Genomic DNA, 20084 nt, shown 5'->3' with positions numbered 1-20084 from the left:
AAAGTATCACATAGTATACCACTTCCAATAAAATAGCCTTTTTTTAAATGCCAAGAAAAGCCATATATGTAAAACTTTAACAAGCTTTTTCTCTTTTTTAAAAAAAACGGGCTTAGACCACTGTTGCACTTACTCACTCAATTGCAATATTTAGTGCAAATGTCAATGCAGTCAATTGGAAAAATCTTACAGATGAAAACTCAAAGAATGGAAATGAGCTGTCCTTAGAAATAAAATTAATGTTTTCTCACTCAAATGTATGCATTTACTTGCCATTGTGGTGGTTTACTTGCTTGAATTTGATCTAAATACTCTTGAACTCTTTCTGCATTTGTCTTAATAATAACTGATGGTGCAGTATTCAACATTTTTGGTAATCTATTATTTCTAAAATGTATTAAGACATTGGAGAAATAAAGCAAGCTTTACATTATTCTAAAACTGCATTAAACCTAGGCAAGAACACACACACATACATATATATAACTAAATGTGGATGGATGAAACAAAAAACTATTTTCTGAAGTTCTGCCAAAAATGAACACAAAATTAAGTAGAGCAAGTTTCTTCTTTGTAGTTCACTGAAAAATTTGTATCAAAATGTAGCCGGTATGAGAAGTTTCTCATTGCTGTCATCATGACATAACTAGAGATCATGTCATGGAATTCTATAGTGATTGATTCAATTCCCCTTGTGTGGAGATTTTTGAATCACCTTGTGTTAATTAATATTAATAATTATAATTATGATAATAAAGTTATACATTTCTTAGTTGTTTTAACATGTCCTTTTTTAATATCAGAATCAATGAAATCTGAATTTTTATTAAAGTAAACTTATTTACTTTTCCCATTTAATGTTATCAGTTTGTCACTATTAACAGTATAAGCATGCCCCCAAGTGATATTTTGCAATATTTCTTATTTTAATTATAACTATATGTATATATTTGGCTTAATACAAATCTAAATTTTATTTTTCAAGAAATGCAAGTGTTTGAATTTCATGTAACTATCGATACTATTGTATGTAATTAATTCTTGTAAAAAGTTTTCCAAAAAAAAATAATTTATAACATGAAAATAACACTTCAGTTTATTTACATTATAATCTATCAAGCTTCGTAAATATGACTGAAATAATTAATAATATACTGTACCAGAATAACAATTCTATGTTATTATTGTGGCTGTCTGCCATTTTTGTATATACATAGCTATAGTATTTAGATTTAGAATTCTTTGTTCTTTCCTTTCCTTCTTCTTCTTTCTACTAATGACCATTTCCGGTCACCCGACAGGAGCGGGAAATTTGTGGGTCCTGATTGGTGGCTTATCAACGTGAACAGGGAGGGGCCCTGCCCGTGGGGTATAGAAGGAGAAAAAAGGGGTGAGAAAGACACTTTTTGCCTGGGCGACGAAGAGAAGAGGTTGCGAAAGTATCGTCGGGACATTAAGTTGGACCTCGAGGACAAGAAACAAGCCGAACGTGCTGAGTATAGAGTAGTCCAAAAAGAAAAGAAAAGGACTAGTGACTTGTCTGATAAGAAATAGTGGTCTACAAAATCCAAGTGACAATTACCATACCAGGAATGTTGGATATTCCAATGTCGATCGATAAAATCCCCACAATCATCGGAAACCCCAATCAGGACCTCCTGTGCTAAATACCGGTACTCTTTTCCTTCCTTCCTTTTCCTCTCATTAGTGTAGTGTTAGATTAAGTTAGTTATAAGTTATTTATAAGTTAGTAATTAGAATCCGTATCGTGATAACAACTCATTGTAAGAATCCGAACGAGAACAGAGACTTGTTATATATATATATATCTGTGTATGTGTCTCTGATGGGCATCACTGTATTACCTGTTAATTCCGGTTGTATTTAGTTTAGTTGGTATTTGTTGGAATAATTGTCTTGTACATCTTTAACCCTCACATTATCACAAAAATGGAGAATGATCTATCTGACAACATTGATCAATTTCAGACTAACATTCAAATTACATTACTGTTAATGCAATAGCACTCCTTCCACTTATAAATTATGTATTCAAGTGAAACAAAAGAAATCATGCACAAGAACAAAATACAAAGATTATCATATCTACAAAAACTCAATTCAAAATAAAATACAATCAAAATCAGTACAAAGATAAATGTTGCTGCCATTTACAAAACTAATTGGAAGTTGGATCTTTTCTAAGCTGTTATAAACATTGATAAATTTAGAAATATAAACATCCAAACCCGATTGTTATATATTAAAGCCAAATGATTACTGAATTATATTGGGTTACAATACTACTACATTTATTAATTAAAGCCGCTATGTCAAATTACTTAGAATTTAATTAATAATATAGCCCAATATAATTCAGCAATCATTTGGCTTTCATAAATTTAGAATTACAATAATCAAAAATATAAATAGAAAAGAAATGCTACTGGAAACAGATTTCACTATATCTCTATTTTATACTAATCATATAGTAGTGTCCAGATGTCTGGCTTTAGATCAAACAGTTAGGATATAGAACATACTATCTCTGTTCAACAGCACCTTGAAGCAAATGTTAATTGTCTCCTTTTTTAGACTTGTCTAAAAATAATTATAGATTATTTCAAAAAATATTTGTGAAATTAATAAAAACTTACAATTGAGTTTGAATTTTTCAAGACCATATTAATATATGCATATAGACCATTATATATATAAAACAATTACTATAAATAGCTCTATTAAAATATTAAATATTCAATTCTTTCTAGCTTTCTAAAATCTGATCTAATCTGAAAAAAACGAAAATTTTTATATAATATGATCAATTTTTCTAAAATTAAAACAGAAAAAACTTTATTACAACTAAAAAAACTATTATTACAAAACTTTAATATAATCACTACTCCATGTTTGTAAAAGGTAAGTGTATTGCTCTTAGTGAAGAGGGAAAAAGCTTAAAGGAAATAAGGCATGAAATTCTCTTCCCCTTAGTAGTCAGAGATTGCACAGGATTCAATAAATATATATCCTGGTCTAAAACTCATGTACATCATGATAACTTAATTCATACCTATAAACTGATTTTCTCAAACTATTAACAGTTTAATTAATAACAAACGTTTTTGACATATACAAAGTCATCAATTACCTTTTGCTTTGCACATGACTATATTTTAAAACTGTTCTAAATATTTTTCTTCCTCCTTGTCTTGCCTGATAAAGATAGTTTATACTTGTTGAAAATGTTTTGTTAATAATTAAACTGTTAATTAATACCTGTAAACTGATTTTCTCAAATTATTAAATATAAAGTATGGCAGAAAATTTGGCTCAAAGTCTTTGTAAATTTTAAATGAAGGAAATTCAAACTCTTCTAATAATTAAGAAGAAATTTCCTGGAATTTCATACCTTAATGTTCTCTGTACAGAATATTAGACTGTCTCTGATCAAAGTTAAGAAACATACTAGAGCAATGCTTGGCCAATAATCTTAGTTCCAATAAATAACAACTGTTGTAAGCAACTGAAATAGATCCACCGGAGAGATTGAGAACATTCTTGATTATTAAACTGTGCTGAAGTTTCTTAGGTGAGTGTTTTATTTGCTTGGTGTATTTACCAAAAAATGATAACCTGGAACATTAGTTACCATAAAATAAATAAATACCACATTTCCACATGTATTTTTCAAACTTTTTTGCCATATTTTACTAAACAAAAATTGAGATGTGAAAAATATGTGAATTATTTTCAAAGATAGACTATATAAGTATTTATTCACTATTTATTCAACCTTTGGTACAACATAGTTCTTCTAAGTACAGAAAGATTTTTCCTCTTCATAAATCTGCTGACCCATCCTCAACTAGCCTTAAACTTGAGGAAAAAATATTTTGTGTCTGAGCAATATTGCAAGCCCTTGATTGCAACATATATGTTACAACATAGCCATCGTTGCATATTTCTTCAACATATTGTAACAGTTCTTCCTCAAATTGGACTACTTTTCAGTCTTGGGACCACAAAATGCCCTCACATTCATTTTGCATTGCTTAGAACTTTTTGTTTATGCCAGTAGCAAACAAGTGTCTCACTGACATCAAATTTTTGTTCAGCGTCTCAATTTCCATTTCTGCTTGACCTCTTGATTTCTGTTCTGTTCTGCTGATCATTTATACCAGATAGTATCTGATATAAATGACCAGCTTTTACAACAATATCAAATAGTACCCAGCAAATCACCAAATAGATAAATAACACCTTATCCTTGCTTAGAAATATATTTATTTCAAAAACAAACGTTTTCAAAGGTTATTTAATTTTTAATTTGAATTTTGTATTCTATTAATGGAATGCTTTAGTTCCAATTTCGTTCTCAACCTGAGGATGGCCTGTAAATCAGGCTGAAAACGTTTGTTTTTGAAATAAATATATTTCTCAGCAAGGATAAGGTGTTATTTATCTGTTTGACCAGCTTTTACATTTAAATGATCTACTTACTACTTTTCCTAGTTAACAAAGAGTTAACATTCTTCCATTGCTAAAACAAGTTTTCTATAACAATGATGAAAAGAAATGGGCTTGATATACAATTTATACTTAAATTCACACCTAAATCCCAAATACCAAGAAATCTCTAGCCTACATCCCATGAAGCATAATTTATCTGGTATAGCGTATTTTCATGACATGTTTTATCACCAACATTTGAATTAGTTGAAAGCATATAAACTTCTGAAAAGTCAATTAGAATTAGTAGACCTTGCTGCAAATTATTTTTATAAAAACTCATATAAAGAAAGGAATTTTTGTTAAATGTTTAAAAATCTCCGCCAGATGAGAGTTTTAATTCTTAAGTTTGCACAGGAGATATTTTCTATTTTGCTTGTATATATCTTTGTGAACAAACCTTTTTGAAATTTGGGTCTGATGATGAGAAAGAGTGGTTCCGAAAATATTTTGTCCTTTAAAGTTTTGTCTTCTAAAATTTGTAGCATTTATGTTTTTCTCTTGAAAAAAAAAATATTTTACTTGCTATACATTTATATTTCTATGTTGAATGCATTTGTAATGTTTGACTTTGTCTCATTTTAATTAAATTAAGTAGCAACAACATATAACCTGCTTTGAATCAGTAAGTATTTTACAAAATTAAAGTTATTTAAAAGATATTAAGTTAATTTCTATTTAAAAAAAAAATTATTATTTCTAGTACTTATTTGGTAGTGCTATATCAATGGTCTCTGTAAAAGAATGCGTTCTATGAAACATACTCAAAAATAATATTATTCTATGTAATATTATTTCTATGTTATTATTTTATTCTAGTTATAGAATAAAATAATAACATAGAAAAATAACAGATATAATGATATAAAAATGAAGTTATGTCAATGAATACTCTCATGAAGTGAGTAAATGTGTATCTACACATATGACAGAATATAAATAAATTATTGCATGTTAAAAAATAATATATTTACAGTAAGTTTCTATAATTCTACAATATAAGTTTAAAGATATCAGCAATAATGATATTTTCTAGAGACCCAATCTTTTGTTAACGTAAACTTTTGATCAAATTCAAACTACCTTTTACAAAGAATTTTCTAGAGTCTTACTAGTCTTTTCAGGCTGTATGTCAATCATCAAAAGCCAAGTGAAAACTCATTTAAATTGGTTTATGTTTGAGAAGTTTCCTTAATAAATGTGTTATCTAAATTTTTATTAACTCATTCTGATTAAACAATAAAATAAAAACAAAACATATAGTAGTAGTAACAAAAAATTTCACCATTATATATTTTAAAATATAAAATAGAGAATTTTTCATTCCTGTTACATATAATCTCCAAAAAGGCTATAAAACCAAATAATAGATGCTTTGCAATTTTTTACATTCTAACAAAACTTCTATATCAAGAAAAATATTCATTAAAACTACAAAAAGATTATTCATTTTTGAAATCAAAAATATTATTAGATACTTATAAGAATAGTAATTTTACTTCAGCACTTAATGCTTGTTGAGAAAAATTGTTTATTAAGCAAATGTTTTCAATCTATTATCATAGGTCATCTTCAGGTTTTTAAATCTGATAATAAATCAATACAGAAATAGAATATTCAGATATTCAAATTTACATTTAAACCAAAATTCCAATTACTAATTTAAACTTGAACAGATAAAATAAATGTTTTATGAACAAAATATGATTAGCAAAAATAAAATTAAATTAATTAAGAAATAGTAGCTAAAACTTCTAAGTAAATATAACAAATAATAGAAGTAAGAAACAGAATTGATTACAGGGCCCTACAGGATTTATGAGTTTTATGCCCTAATTTCTTTTCTATTACGTATTTCCATGCTGAGGGCATTGCATTTGCATCCCTGTCATTAATTTTGCTCTTATATATTTCTATTTTTCCTATGTTCATTGAAAGAGATGGATTGTGTACTGCTTTCACAATGTTTGCTTCCCCTATTTGTAACATTGTTGCTAATATTGTGTTAGTATGGCCTTTTTCAACATTGTATTTATGTTCTTTGAGACATACCATGAGGTTTCTTTGTGTAACACCAATATGAACTTTTTGACCCGAGTGTTGGTTCTTGTAGGGTATTTTGTACATTCCAGATTGTTCTTCCTTCTTATGATTATCATTTCTTAACAGGTTATAAATGTTAAGCACTCTTTTATACACTATCTTTGAGTTTATGTAGCTTACCAGTTCATTCATGATGCAACTCAACCTTTCATCATATGCAAACTTATTAATTTTATTGATGATATTTAGAGTTTTATCTTTGTTTCCTTCAAAATTGTTTATGAGTCCATCTATTGTGGATGTTTTATATCCTAATGTTGTTGCTATTTCTTTGATTCTACTGATTTCTTTTATTCTGTCCTATATATTAGTGCAATATAAAAAGACTCTTCTAATTAGTGCTATGAATGTTGAAAGTTTGTATTTTTAAGAGTCATTTAACCATGACAGCATGTACAATACAACTATCTTGATTTGATGTATACACTAGTGTATATATCCCCTTGTTTCAAACAGGTATTAATGTCAAAAAAATAAATACAAGCAGAGCTCTCTTGTTCCAATTTTAGATTCAAACAGTTATTGTTGTAGTTGACCACTTTCAAAAAGTCTTGAATTCTCTGATTGTTCTTCCAAATTATCCATTATCCACATATCTTTGGTATAATATAACGTCTTCTGTGAAATATCTAAGGATATTTTTCTCAAGCTTACAAAGTAAAAGTTTGCATAAAAGTCCTGACATAGGACTTCCCATTGGGACTCCCATCTATTATTTGTAAGATTTGTTTTTGAATCTAAAAAATGACTGATAGCACACTAGTGTACCTAATTATTTTCTCTCATTTGGATAAGCTGCTAATTCAGGGTTTTTGTAGACCATGAATTCAATGAGTGCATCGAAGCAAGATTCCAATTTAATGGACAAATACAAATTTTCAAAGTCCATTAAATTAAAATGGATGGATACAAATTTTGTTTTTTACTTTAATTTTTTGTTATATTTACTACAAGTTTTATTTAATATTTCTTAATTTTAGTTTTGTTAATCATATTTTGTTCTTTATACATTTATTTTATCTGTACAAGTTTAAATGTAAATTTGAATATCAGAATATTCCATTTCTGTAACGATTTATTATCAAATTTAAAAATTAAAGATGGCCTATGATAAAAATATGAAAAAGTTTAACAAACAATTTTTCTCAGCAAGCATTAGGTGATAAAGTAAGATTACTGTATCTCTGTTGAGTGCACTGTTTGTGTATTTATTTGTTCAAATGAATAATTATTAATAATGAACTTTTTAATTTATAAAAGAAAGCAACATTTTTATTGCATTAAATGTATTGATTACAATACAATTCTATTTCTTTACATTAATTATACATTTTTCAGATTAAAGATTTTTTACCTAACAAAATAGAGATTGCAATAATATTATCATTGTAATAACTATTCAAAATAGGAAAGAAAAATTTTTCCTAGTTATGGTTAACTAATTACAGAGACAATTCATAATAACTAGATATTTAATCTGACTGATAATTTGAAGAATTATTTATAATCTATTTCAAATTGTTTAATGAAAAAAAAATAAGTAGTAATCAATGGCATATCAATTTCCAATAATTAAAAATACTTTAAAACTTTAATCACTATTTAAAAAAAGTGTCTTCTGCTTCTATGAAACTAAATAATCAATGTAAAACAATAAATTTATAAATTGATAAAAATTTAATATAAAAATCTTCAAAAGTAACTATAACTACCATTCTATCAAGTAATTAACAAAATATAATAATAAAGAAAGAAATAATAAAATATTTTATTTCAAATACAGAATAAAGCATTGAACTGTAATTAAATATTCATTTACCCAAGTAAATATTTAAAAACTATTTTCTATTGTAAATTAATATTTAAAATGTGTCTAAAAGTTTTCATTTATTCTTTATTCAACACAAACAAAATTTATTTTTTGGTTTATTTGTAATTTCAAATAAAACAATTACTTTTAAAAGCATCTCTACATTAAATTTTATCACTTTCTATATAAATATCAAGTTGTAATGTTTTATATCTCTGATCAGTAATCAATATGTCAAATTACCATAATTAAAATTTACTTATTATTGAAAGTCATTAAAACTTTTAGAATTGATTTTCATAGTACTTTAATTTTTATTGAAATTCATAAAGACAAATTAATGAAAATATTTAGTATTACTGTTGAATATTTCATTAGTTTATGTCTATAAAGCATATGTTTAATCTATGTGATTTTGTCTGCTAGACTTCTATCTTTATCTCTTCTTATATTGACACTGTTTTTATTCTTATTGGATCTTACAATTTGATCTGTATTATACTATAAGTAGAGATAACATTTAAGATTAAAAATAACAAACAAAATGAAACATATACAGATAAGAGCATTTTGTCTTTGTTGTTATTTTTTTACTTTTGTAAGTGTAAATCAAATTTAAGTGTTTCATAATTTACTGATTTTTCTGATCATCATTTTCTTTTGTTTTCTGTATTAATAAACAAGCTATTATGGAACCATTTATAATATATAATCAATTATTATCTAAGATCTGTCAATAGTATTGAATTTGCTGATATGACTGTTAAAATGTATTATGAGTAATTAATTCTCTATCAGACATTTGAAAGTGGTTTATATCAAATGTTTGACTGAATTAAACATCTTTTTTCTAAGTTTGACATCAATATGAAAAAAATATATAACTTGATAAGAAAAATTTATCTATCTGAGATGTTGGAAGATAATAATCACATTGAAAGATTGTTTTATCATATTGCATTCTTTTCATGTTTGTTTTATAGGTTACTGTTTTAAAGGTATATTTTATATTTTTATAAATTTATATATTCATTATATTTTTATATTTTATGTAATATATTTTTTCAGTGTTTCTTTTACATTTGTCTACAGTAAAAGTCTACAATATATTTTTAAATTATTGAAATATAGTGGGTGATTGGTTAATGAACATAATCCGTTCCAAGACTTTGTTCGCTATACAAATTGTTCATTAACTGATTATCGATTTACCATAGGTTTTTATGCAAATTTGATTAATTCGTTCTGGAGACTCCAAAAAAAAAAAATATATATATATATATATATACTTTCTTACTACGTTTATTTATATGTAATAATAAAAATACATATGTACACAGTCTTGTATTTTTATTAGTCATGTTTTTTCTGTTTTTTGGGGTTAAAGAATCTGTCTAACATTGATTGCTTTTCTCTCTTCTTCAGGATTTTTCAGAAGTAATTAATAGCATTGTAATTGTAGAGATCCCTAAGTTTATTAATCTCAACCTGGTTTGCATGCCATTCTAAGACCGTTGTTCTGACATCCTTCCACTTCTTCAAAAGATCTTTAATAGCAGATATCAGCATTAATCCTCTTTTTCAGAAGAAAACATATCTCACCGAATTTCTTGGTGTTCTTCATTCAAGAGTTCTTGGTGTTCTTCTGTCGTCAGATCAGTTTCAGGTTCCATTATGAGCTCTTCAATTTTCTTTATTTCTCAGATGTGATTTTTGTTACTCTTTTAGCTGCTTGAATCTTCTTGATTATACAGTATCTTTCTTAAATAAGATTGAACTGTGGCCTACTGTAGACCTGTTCAAGCTATACTGCCCAGCAACATCAGACATTTTCTGCCTTTACATCAGACTCTTACCTTTCAAAAATAAGAATCAATGCAAAACTTTACGAGTGTCCACCCAACAGTTTTGCAAGTACTATAAAAGAATTGTTTCTGTCAGAAAAATAAAAGGCTGGAATTACAAGAGAGAATTTCAAAGTTTGCAGGAATACTATCTGATCAGTATACTGTATATCGGATTGAGCATCGATGTCGATGTCTCCCATGCTCTGAAAAGTTTTGAATTGTTGCCTTAAGACAAGGGAAGACCAATCTGTATCCATTATTTTATGTCACTTCTTCTTGTGTGAGGTGTTCATTGTCTGAACATAACAATCGTTCATGAAAGTGTTCATTATCCGATTTGTTCATTAACCAATCACACACTGTATTTTCTATAATTCATGTCTAAATTATGAAAAATTATCTATTTCAGTAATATTATATTTACATATTGCTTGCATTTTTATCAAATTTATCAAATTAAAAGAAACTAATTTCTAATCTAAACTGACTTTTTACTTACTTTTATATGATTTAAAATATACAGTAAAAGTTCATTAATCTGGTATTAATAATCTAGATAATGATAATCCTTAATAATAAACCTGAATCCAGTTTCAAATTTTGTTTCAAACTTTAAACTCACTGTAGACAGTTGATTTGGTAAATACTGAAACCTGATGCAGCCCCATGAATATAGCCAAAAATGTTCATTTATTAAGTAGTTGTGGTTGGAAAATGTGTAGATGGTGCGATTTCATATATCTGCATACTAGTATTCTTCAAATCAAAATTTATTCAAACATATGGTTTGCTAAAATCCTCAGGCAAAAATTTAGGTGAAGATGGTGAGTGCAGCCATGAACATTGCTACATGTTGGGAGGTTGCCCAAGGAGTGAGTGTGATGTGATCAAGTAAAATGACTCATTTTATTACAGCACCTTGTGTTAGGTCAAATGCTGGTCAAATAATTGCTGAATAAAATATAAATTTTCATCTACAAGTATATATATTCTAATATCAGGTCTTATTATACTGACTTTACAGATAATGCTACAGAGTTTCACAGAAAACAATTTTTTTACTTAATTTAATATATAGGTATATTAAATTTTTTATTTTATTTAATATACAGGTATATTAAATAAAATAAAAAATTGTTTTCTGTGAAACTCTGTAGCATTATCTGTAAAGTCAGTATAATAAGTCCTGATATTAGAAGATATGTACTTGTAGATGAAAATTTATATTTTAGTAAGTCAAGGACATTGAGGCATTTTAATTAATTGCTGAATAAATTGATGCAAACATCTTTTAATATTGAAATTGAAAGCAATACCGGACATTTGCAGGTTTTGACAAAAATTAATCCTCACTACATCTGTGCAGCAACATTTATAAAAGCTTCACACCACAGTAATGACTTTCAATGTCAGTCATTCTCAGTCACTCATGTATTGTTCTCAAGTAATTTTTCAGTTGTCATTCTTCAGCAAAGTCAGTGAATAGAATTGGCAGGCAATCTGACTTCTACACAACAAACCATATCTCTAAATCAAACGCTTGGCACTAACAATCACCAACACATATGTCAGCTTCTGCTCAATGGTGATACCAGCATTTACACAACATATGTAATCTAACATTGCTTCATTAGAATAGCATATGTGTTTTGTGTTCGGTAATGTGCATAACTGATGTATTTTCTCTTCCATAGGCCAATGCAAAAAGAGGGACCTAAAATCATGTTTCCAAACCAAACAAACCACTGTATTATTGAGCTAGAATAAAGTTAATTTTAAGAATTTGTTATGATGTAATTTAACAAGAGATAGTCAGTAAAGACACCATCTTGTGATAAATTTAATAATTATAATAAATTCAATTTAATTTTAGAATTTCTGGAAGAAATGAATCAGCCTGGAACAGGACTCAAACTCACAACTCCTGTATACTGTATACATGCATTGCCTATTATGCTACCAAGACCTCCATTGGATCTTTGCTTTCAGAACTATTAAAATCCATCTAATAAACAAAGCATTGACAAATATATCACACTAACTTTAAAATGCTTGGCAGTTATTTTTTTAACATATCACAAACATTTTCAGTCCATCCTACAACCTTCTTCAGGTACAACCTTCTAGTAGAAAAGTTCTTCAGGTACAACCTTCTAGTAGAAAAGGGTTTTTCTACTAGAGAAAAACCCTTTTCTGGTGTGATTCTGTTCTATTCCATTTCTGATGTGTTCTAATTTTTTTTTTAATTCCTTTTTAAATTTTAAATTTCTAACAATATGTATCTGCAGATGTAAGCCTACAGACATACGCCGGATGTATTTGGCATGCTAAGTAATGAGAAAGATCAAGCAGATATTGAAAGAGAGCCAGGAGTATATAAAATTCCGCTCAAAGATGACAGATTCAACAGAGATTTTGTATATATCAGATCTACAAGAAGATTGCTCAAACAACACCTATGCGAGCATAAAACCAATATTGAAAAAAAGAAAAACACTACTGCCTTAGTTACATATGCCAGTGAAAATAGCATTACATCCAAATTACAAGTGACCATAGCAAACTTGTCATATACACCAACTTAGGAATTTGGAGGCATTAGAAATTTTTAAAACTGAATGCCAGGGCCTTTCAATCAATTTTAAAGAAGAAAAACAACTCTCAAGAGTGTGGCAGGCTATGTATAAACTGGCATTATAGCAGGTGCACATCGTTAAAAATTTAAAATTTAAAAAGGAAATTCAAAAGGAAATTAGAACACACTGGAAACAGAATCATGCCAGAAAAGGGTTTTCTCTAGGAGAACTCCACCTGAAGAAGGTCTGAAAATAACTGAACTCCACCTGATGGGTGAACCGAAAATGTTTGTGATACATTAAAAGATATCTGCAAAGCATTTTAAGATTAGTGTGATATATCAGAACTATTAATCTATATACAACCATTTGCTAGCTGAGCAGGTTAAAAATTTTAGCTAGCTAAGAACCATGGAAGGTCATAGGTACTGAAATCATCCCCAGTCAGCAAAGTGAGTGACCAGTATGATTATATTTAAATTAATAGTTCTAAAAGCAAAGATTCAATGGAGGTCTTGGGTACATAATTAGCAATACATTTGTATAGTATGCAGAAGTTGCAGATTTGAGTCCAACTCTGGGCCAATTATTTTCTTCCAGAAATTCTAAAATTAAATTAAATTTATCACAAGTTGGTGACCTAACTGCATATCTCTTATCAAATTACTTCATATCTAATTCTTAAAATTAGTCTTATTATAGCCTGATAATATGATAATTTGTTTGGTTTGACTTTAACATTCAGGTTTGTGGATTTGTTTATGTACATATAAATCGGATTTTTCATACTTGGAACATATATAGCTTTTGTAAATTATATATTCGCAGTACATGTCTGGAAAATAAATATTACAGTATATTCACAAAAATTTTAAATAATGATAAACCAACTGAAACAGCAGATCAATCACTTCAAAACACCCTACACTTCCAACATAAATGTTCCAATCAAATTAAAATTTTTGGCCTTATTTAAAGATCTTCTTCAGGCTATACTAGTTAAACAGAATAGATTTGAAAGTAGAATGCTCCAAAATAGAAGTCATACAATTTATTTATTTATTTTATTTTAAAATACAATAGGAAGTGTTGCTGGACAATTAATTTCCTGCCCCAATTTAATAAAAAGAAAAAAACCTTAAAAAGAATAATAAAACAAAAAATATAACAAACAAATGCACAGAAAATACAATAAGATAAAAAAATTATGTATAAAAATAAAAAAATAGATTACTGCTCAAGAGAAAATTGTGTGTTACAGAGTAGGCATTATGCATTTAAAATGTAATAAATCCAAATATAAAATCTGTTGAACATTACTAATGCTTTGAGAAAAATGATAAAAATAAGACCGAATAGAAAGAGCTAGCCTAAAAGAAGGGGTAAAACGCAAGATTAAACATTGGGGATTAAACGTTAATTTAAATATTCAAATTACATTACACTCATAATCCAACCAATCAGTAGATATGCATGAATATAAAGCTACAAAAAATTATAAAATAAATAAAACCCAAGTACAACAAGCAATTATTTATTGTGACATCGTCGCAATGCTGGGCAGAAATTTTTAATCATATTTTTTATTTATTTCATTTAAAAAATATACTCCCCATCTCAAATTAGTAGTGGCTCGCCCCTGTATATCATTTCTTTCCTTTAGCAATAGAGCCGTGACAGTCAACTATGAACTGCTTTCAGGAGAAAAGTTTTGAACTGAAATAACGTGACTTCCAGTTTGCATCAGAAGTTTGAATATATCAATAGTTAATTGGGGCCTCCTGCCCCTATACTTTATATATCTTGTCTTGGATTTCATCTAACTCTGTTCTTGAGATTAAGGAAAGACAGATGACCAAATGGATATATGGCTGGATGACAGTGGGATTTTGTCTACAATTTTTTCAAATTGTAAGTCCAATAATATAAACTCTAACTAGGAAAAAATGTGAACAAATGCTCTACTAGAGAAAATTTAGGGTGTCATAAAATGTTTTCCATGCTGTAGAAATGGAGTCAGCTTCTTTGTAATTAATGCTATAACCATTCCTTATTAAATATTAAAATAAAAATATATAAATATTAAAATAACTTATAAATTTATTATACGTTTAAATTAGAAGTTGAAAGTTTTGCTTTTTGATATACAGTAGAACCCCAATTATCTGAGGTAACATTGACTGATGCTGCATCAAATAATCAAAAACTGTGATAAAACAGACAGTTATAACCATTTTGGATTAAAAATTAAGAATATAAAAGATTTATATAATTGCCTTTTTAAACCTCTATTATCCTTTGGTAAATTTATAACAACATATATAACACCAACAATTTTTATATCATTTATTACACACCCAAATGTAAAATAAGAATAAAAGTATCTATTATTGTAGTTAAATTTTAATATGAATGGTTTGTCTTACATTGAAGTTAAATAATAAAATGTAATAGAAACAAATCATTTTGTAATACATGTTATTGTTTTAAACTTTCTTTTATGAATTAGAGCATAAGAAGAATAGTATATTCACTGACAGGTTTGCTTGGATAATGCAGAATCTTGGTTAATCAGGACTCAGACAGTCAGGGTTCTACTGTAATTTATTATTATTTAATATCATCAATTATTTTGGCAATATTATATTTATTAAAGTCTAATAATCATTATAGAATTATTAAAAATACTCTATTACTATGAAACAAAAAATATTATCTTACTTTATTATTTGGATATGTTCCATCTTTGTCTACAGCTTGCACTTGAGTCACTTTAGTTCCAGGAGGCATTCCTTCAAGTACTGTTTCTTGTTCTCTTTCAATAAACAATGGTATCTCATCATTGACATCTTCCAATACAATATATACAGTGGCTTCTGATGCTAATTGATGAATCCCATTATTCTGTAAATAAATTTTAGATATAATATACAAGAAATAATTACTTTATTTTATTTATAGTGCAAACAAAATAAATTGCATGATTTTGTACAATTTACTAACAATGTATAAAATATTAATTGCAAATTGGCTTTACTAATATTTATTTTAGTAAACCTGCAATTTGCTAATGTTAGTAAACTACAACAAATTGCAATCATTAAACTTTTCATAATAAATTATTCATGAAATTCAATTATAGCCTCATTTAAGAATGCAAACTAAAAAACAAAAATTTGTAAAGTAAATTACACATTCTTTTAAATTTTAAAATATAAAATAAAATTCAATTTAAATTAATTTTTAAAAATTATTTTATTATAACTTTACTTAGAAGTAACACTACATATCATTATAGCTAGCTCACTCCCTCTTTCAAGGATAATCTCTTAAATATGTTAAACATGTATATCTATGCCCAAAATAAAATTTGAACCTATAATTTGGCAAGTAATTGTTTTTAATTAAATTCTACAAGGTTTATCTATTATATATTTTGTAAATATTCAAAAGTACTGTGTTTTATAATTAAAAAGAGATTTAATGATTTACTTTCCTAAATTCAGCACTGTTATCATTGTACGATATTATCTAAATAAGCTTTGTTTGCAAGAAAGAATATCTCAAAATTTTCCAAAACTATTTAAAAATTTAAAAAAAAATTAAATGCAAAGCTTTTTTGTTTTGAAAGATTGGATATTTTTCAATCTTTCAAAACAAAAAATAATAATCAGTATCCAAATACAGTAAAACTCTGTGAAAGTATGTAGTTTTCATCTTTAAGGAAGACAAGTTGAAGCAAAGTACGACAAAAAGGACAACTTTAATTAAGATTGAAAGCTTAACTACAGGCTTCTTTAGAATGCCAGTGCTAACTTTATGTCCCGACAGTTAGAAACAATCAGAATCGCGAACAAGGTTACACAAACAAACTCCCGAATCATAGAACACGACATAAAGAACCGTTATTGAAAATCATTGTATGAAAATCTAAATCTATCTTAAACACTAATAACAAATAAGACTTAAACTAATATTAACTAAGATAAGAAGATAGGGGATAGGTAAAGGAAAGTTAGAACTCAGAAAAGGGGTACCCAATGCTAGTATGTAAGGCCTTCGAAGATCGTTTCTCTTTGCAATGTCCTTAGTGAGGGTCTTACATAAAGTTGGAAGGATCTCCCTTTTTTCCTTCAAGTCGCACAACTGTTGGCAGTTATGATGTGAAGATTCGTTCTTAATTTCCATGGGTCTATCATGGATATCTCTTTGTCTGTCTCTCAGACTCTCCCTTCGTCTCACGTAGACTCCAAAAACCTTCTCCCGCTCCTTCTCACTTCATTCCTCCCTCTCGTCCCCCTTACTTCTCTTCTTACCTCACCTCTCCCCTTGTTTTAGGGTGTTTTCAATAGCCAATAAGTAAAGGAATTTCGGGGAGAGACTCTCCACAGAGGTAGACCATAGAACGAAGAAAGGAGGGAAAAAAAGAGGAAAGAAAGGAACGTAAAAAGAAAAATAAAGCTAATTAAAATGAAATATAAACTACATACAAAATACATGGCGTACTGCCACAACTCTAACTCAAAGCTCCAAGGGACAGGAAAAAACTTTGAGTTACAGGACAATTTGAATTAGAAAACAATTGAGTAAAAAATGATTCTGGCTCAACTGAGCTATTGATCAGCTCAAATCAACTGATACAATATGTTACCAATATTGTATCAGTTAATTTGAAATTTTAATATATTTTCAAGTTTTTCAAATAATTGATGAGTTATTTAAAATAGTAATAAGGCTTGCCAAGCTAACGAAAGAACTCTAAGCATATTGTATATACAATATGGAAANTTATGACCAAAAATCAATAAATTTATTATATCAAATTTCATTTTTAGAATGTATATACAATAAGCAAAAACGTGCTTACTCGTGCCTCTAATCAGTGTGTAGAAATACAAAAATAAATAATTTTGTAAAAACAAACGTTTTTCCAAACACCTTCCGTCTCCTTCTTCAGGTAAAATGGTTGAATTCCTTATTCTTGAACACCATCATGCAATTTTTTAAAAAGAAAAATTTGAACAATGTTTTGATTGTGCGATATCTATTGTGCATGCGTTGTATCTGTCTTGTTCCTTTCATTCAGCATCACATTTACTCTTCTCTTACGTGTTTAATGTATTATTTTTATTATGATCTTTACATGTCCTCGTACAACCTCCTACACCAACCACATCCTTAATAATCATTACATAATAAGGCTTGCCAAGCTAACGAAAGAACTCTAAGCATATTGTATATACAATATGCTTAGAGTTCTTTCGTTAGCTTGGCAAGCCTTATTATGTAATGATTATTAAGGATGTGGTTGGTGTAGGAGGTTGTACGAGGACATGTAAAGATCATAATAAAAATAATACATTAAACACGTAAGAGAAGAGTAAATGTGATGCTGAATGAAAGGAACAAGACAGATACAACGCATGCACAATAGATATCGCACAATCAAAACATTGTTCAAATTTTTCTTTTTAAAAAATTGCATGATGGTGTTCAAGAATAAGGAATTCAACCATTTTACCTGAAGAAGGACACGGAAGGTGTTTGGAAAAACGTTTGTTTTTACAAAATTATTTATTTTTGTATTTCTACACACTGATTAGAGGCACGAGTAAGCACGTTTTTGCTTATTGTATATACATTCTAAAAATGAAATTTGATATAATAAATTTATTGATTTTTGGTCATAAATATTTACTATATAAGTTTAACTTAAGCAAAAATAGTGTAAGATTTAGTTTTGGTTGAAACCGACTTTAAAACCCAAATTTAGTTTCAATTTTGAATTCAGCTGCAAAATCTAATTTTGGTTGAATCTTATCTGTCTACAAAAAATTTAATGATACCAAATCTGATGAAAAGTATTGATACTAGTAGCAGTATCGGACCAAAAGTATCAAGTACAAAAAGTATTCAATATGGTATCAGTATCAACAGTATTGGGACATCCTTATTTGTTGCACATATTTTAAGTTGTATTAAAAAAACTAAAAGTATGTGCAAGCTTTAAAAAGAAAATGCAGAGGGTTAGAAAAACTATATTAAAATAAAACTAATCATCAAAACTTCAATTAATATAAAACTAATCATCAAAACTTCAATTAATATAAAACTAATCATCAAAACTTCAATTTGTTTGTCTTAAATTCAGGGGCGAATTCTCTGGCCTTGCTTAGCATGTGCCATATGCTTAAAAGAAAGTTTTGACTGTCAATATATTTTTTATACGAGAACAAATATGCCAATAATTTATTCTAACGTGTACACTCTTTTATCATTTGTGTTTCCTTTTACACTGGCAGCTAGCAGCTAGCTGTTTTAAGTCAGTGCATTGCTTGTGAGAACTCGATTGCTTGCTTGTGTGGAGGTATTCCGCAGAAAACAAATGTGCATTCATGACGTCATTCAAATCATTTCACACAGCCAGATTGTATCAAGAGCTTGTGGTACCTAGTCAGCATAAATGTATTGTGTACAGGGGTGGATCTAAATAGAAACTAATAGGGCTTAAACCAAGGGCCCACAAAAATTGGATATAAATTCAATAATCGAATTATTGAAATAAATTTTTAATACTTTCTCATTATAATATATTTCATGTGTAAATATAATGGGCTTTATAATAGTCCATACTTTTTTATTCACACCAAATAACATTTCTGCCTATTGCTTAATGTTAGAGATAGGCCTATTATTCTTATTATAACTTTCAGCATGCCCAAAAATTTTGGTAAGATTCACCCCTGCTTAAATTATTGGGAAAAGATAGTACTTCTAAAATTGTTGCCTAAACAAACATAAATGTAAATCAGTGGCATGCCGTCATTAGAAGCCGTGGATGCGCCGCTTCCCTTGTATTTTCTAAAAAATAAATACAGTGGGTGATCGGTTAACGAACAGATCGCATAACGAACAAATCAGATAACGAACACTTTCGCGAAAGATTTTTATGTTCGGACAATGAACACATGATCAGATAACGAACACCCCACAGAACAAACACAAGAAGAAGCGACGTAAATTAATGAATACTGATTGGTCTTCCCTTGTCTTCGGGCAACAATTCGAAACTTTTTGGAGTGTGGGAGACGTCGACATCGACGCTCAAGCCGATATATACCGATCGGATATTATTCCTCCGAACTTTGAAACTCTTCCTTGTAATTTCAGCCTTTTATTTTTCTGACAAAACAATTATTTTATGTATTCGTGAGACTGTCGGGTAGGCACTCGTTA

General features: G+C 28.3%; 1 protein-coding gene across 1 annotated transcript in view; it reads right to left on the bottom strand.

The window, feature by feature from the left end:
- Positions 1 to 20084, bottom strand: part of LOC111621850 (neural-cadherin-like) — a 330033-nt gene that overhangs the window by 127742 nt on the left and 182207 nt on the right. Inside the window, exon 13 of the mRNA XM_023364110.1 lies at positions 15570 to 15752. Coding sequence (XP_023219878.1) covers positions 15570 to 15752 — 183 coding nt within the window. The remainder of the gene's footprint in view (positions 1 to 15569; positions 15753 to 20084) is intronic.

The sequence above is a fragment of the Centruroides sculpturatus genome, unplaced genomic scaffold (assembly GCF_000671375.1).
Source record: "Centruroides sculpturatus isolate CEXI.00-Female unplaced genomic scaffold, Cexi_2.0 scaffold327, whole genome shotgun sequence".
In the NCBI taxonomy this organism is placed as follows: Eukaryota; Metazoa; Arthropoda; class Arachnida; order Scorpiones; family Buthidae; genus Centruroides; species Centruroides sculpturatus.
The sequence above is the reverse complement of the archived record's forward strand: the minus strand, read 5'-3'. Positions and strand labels throughout refer to the sequence as shown.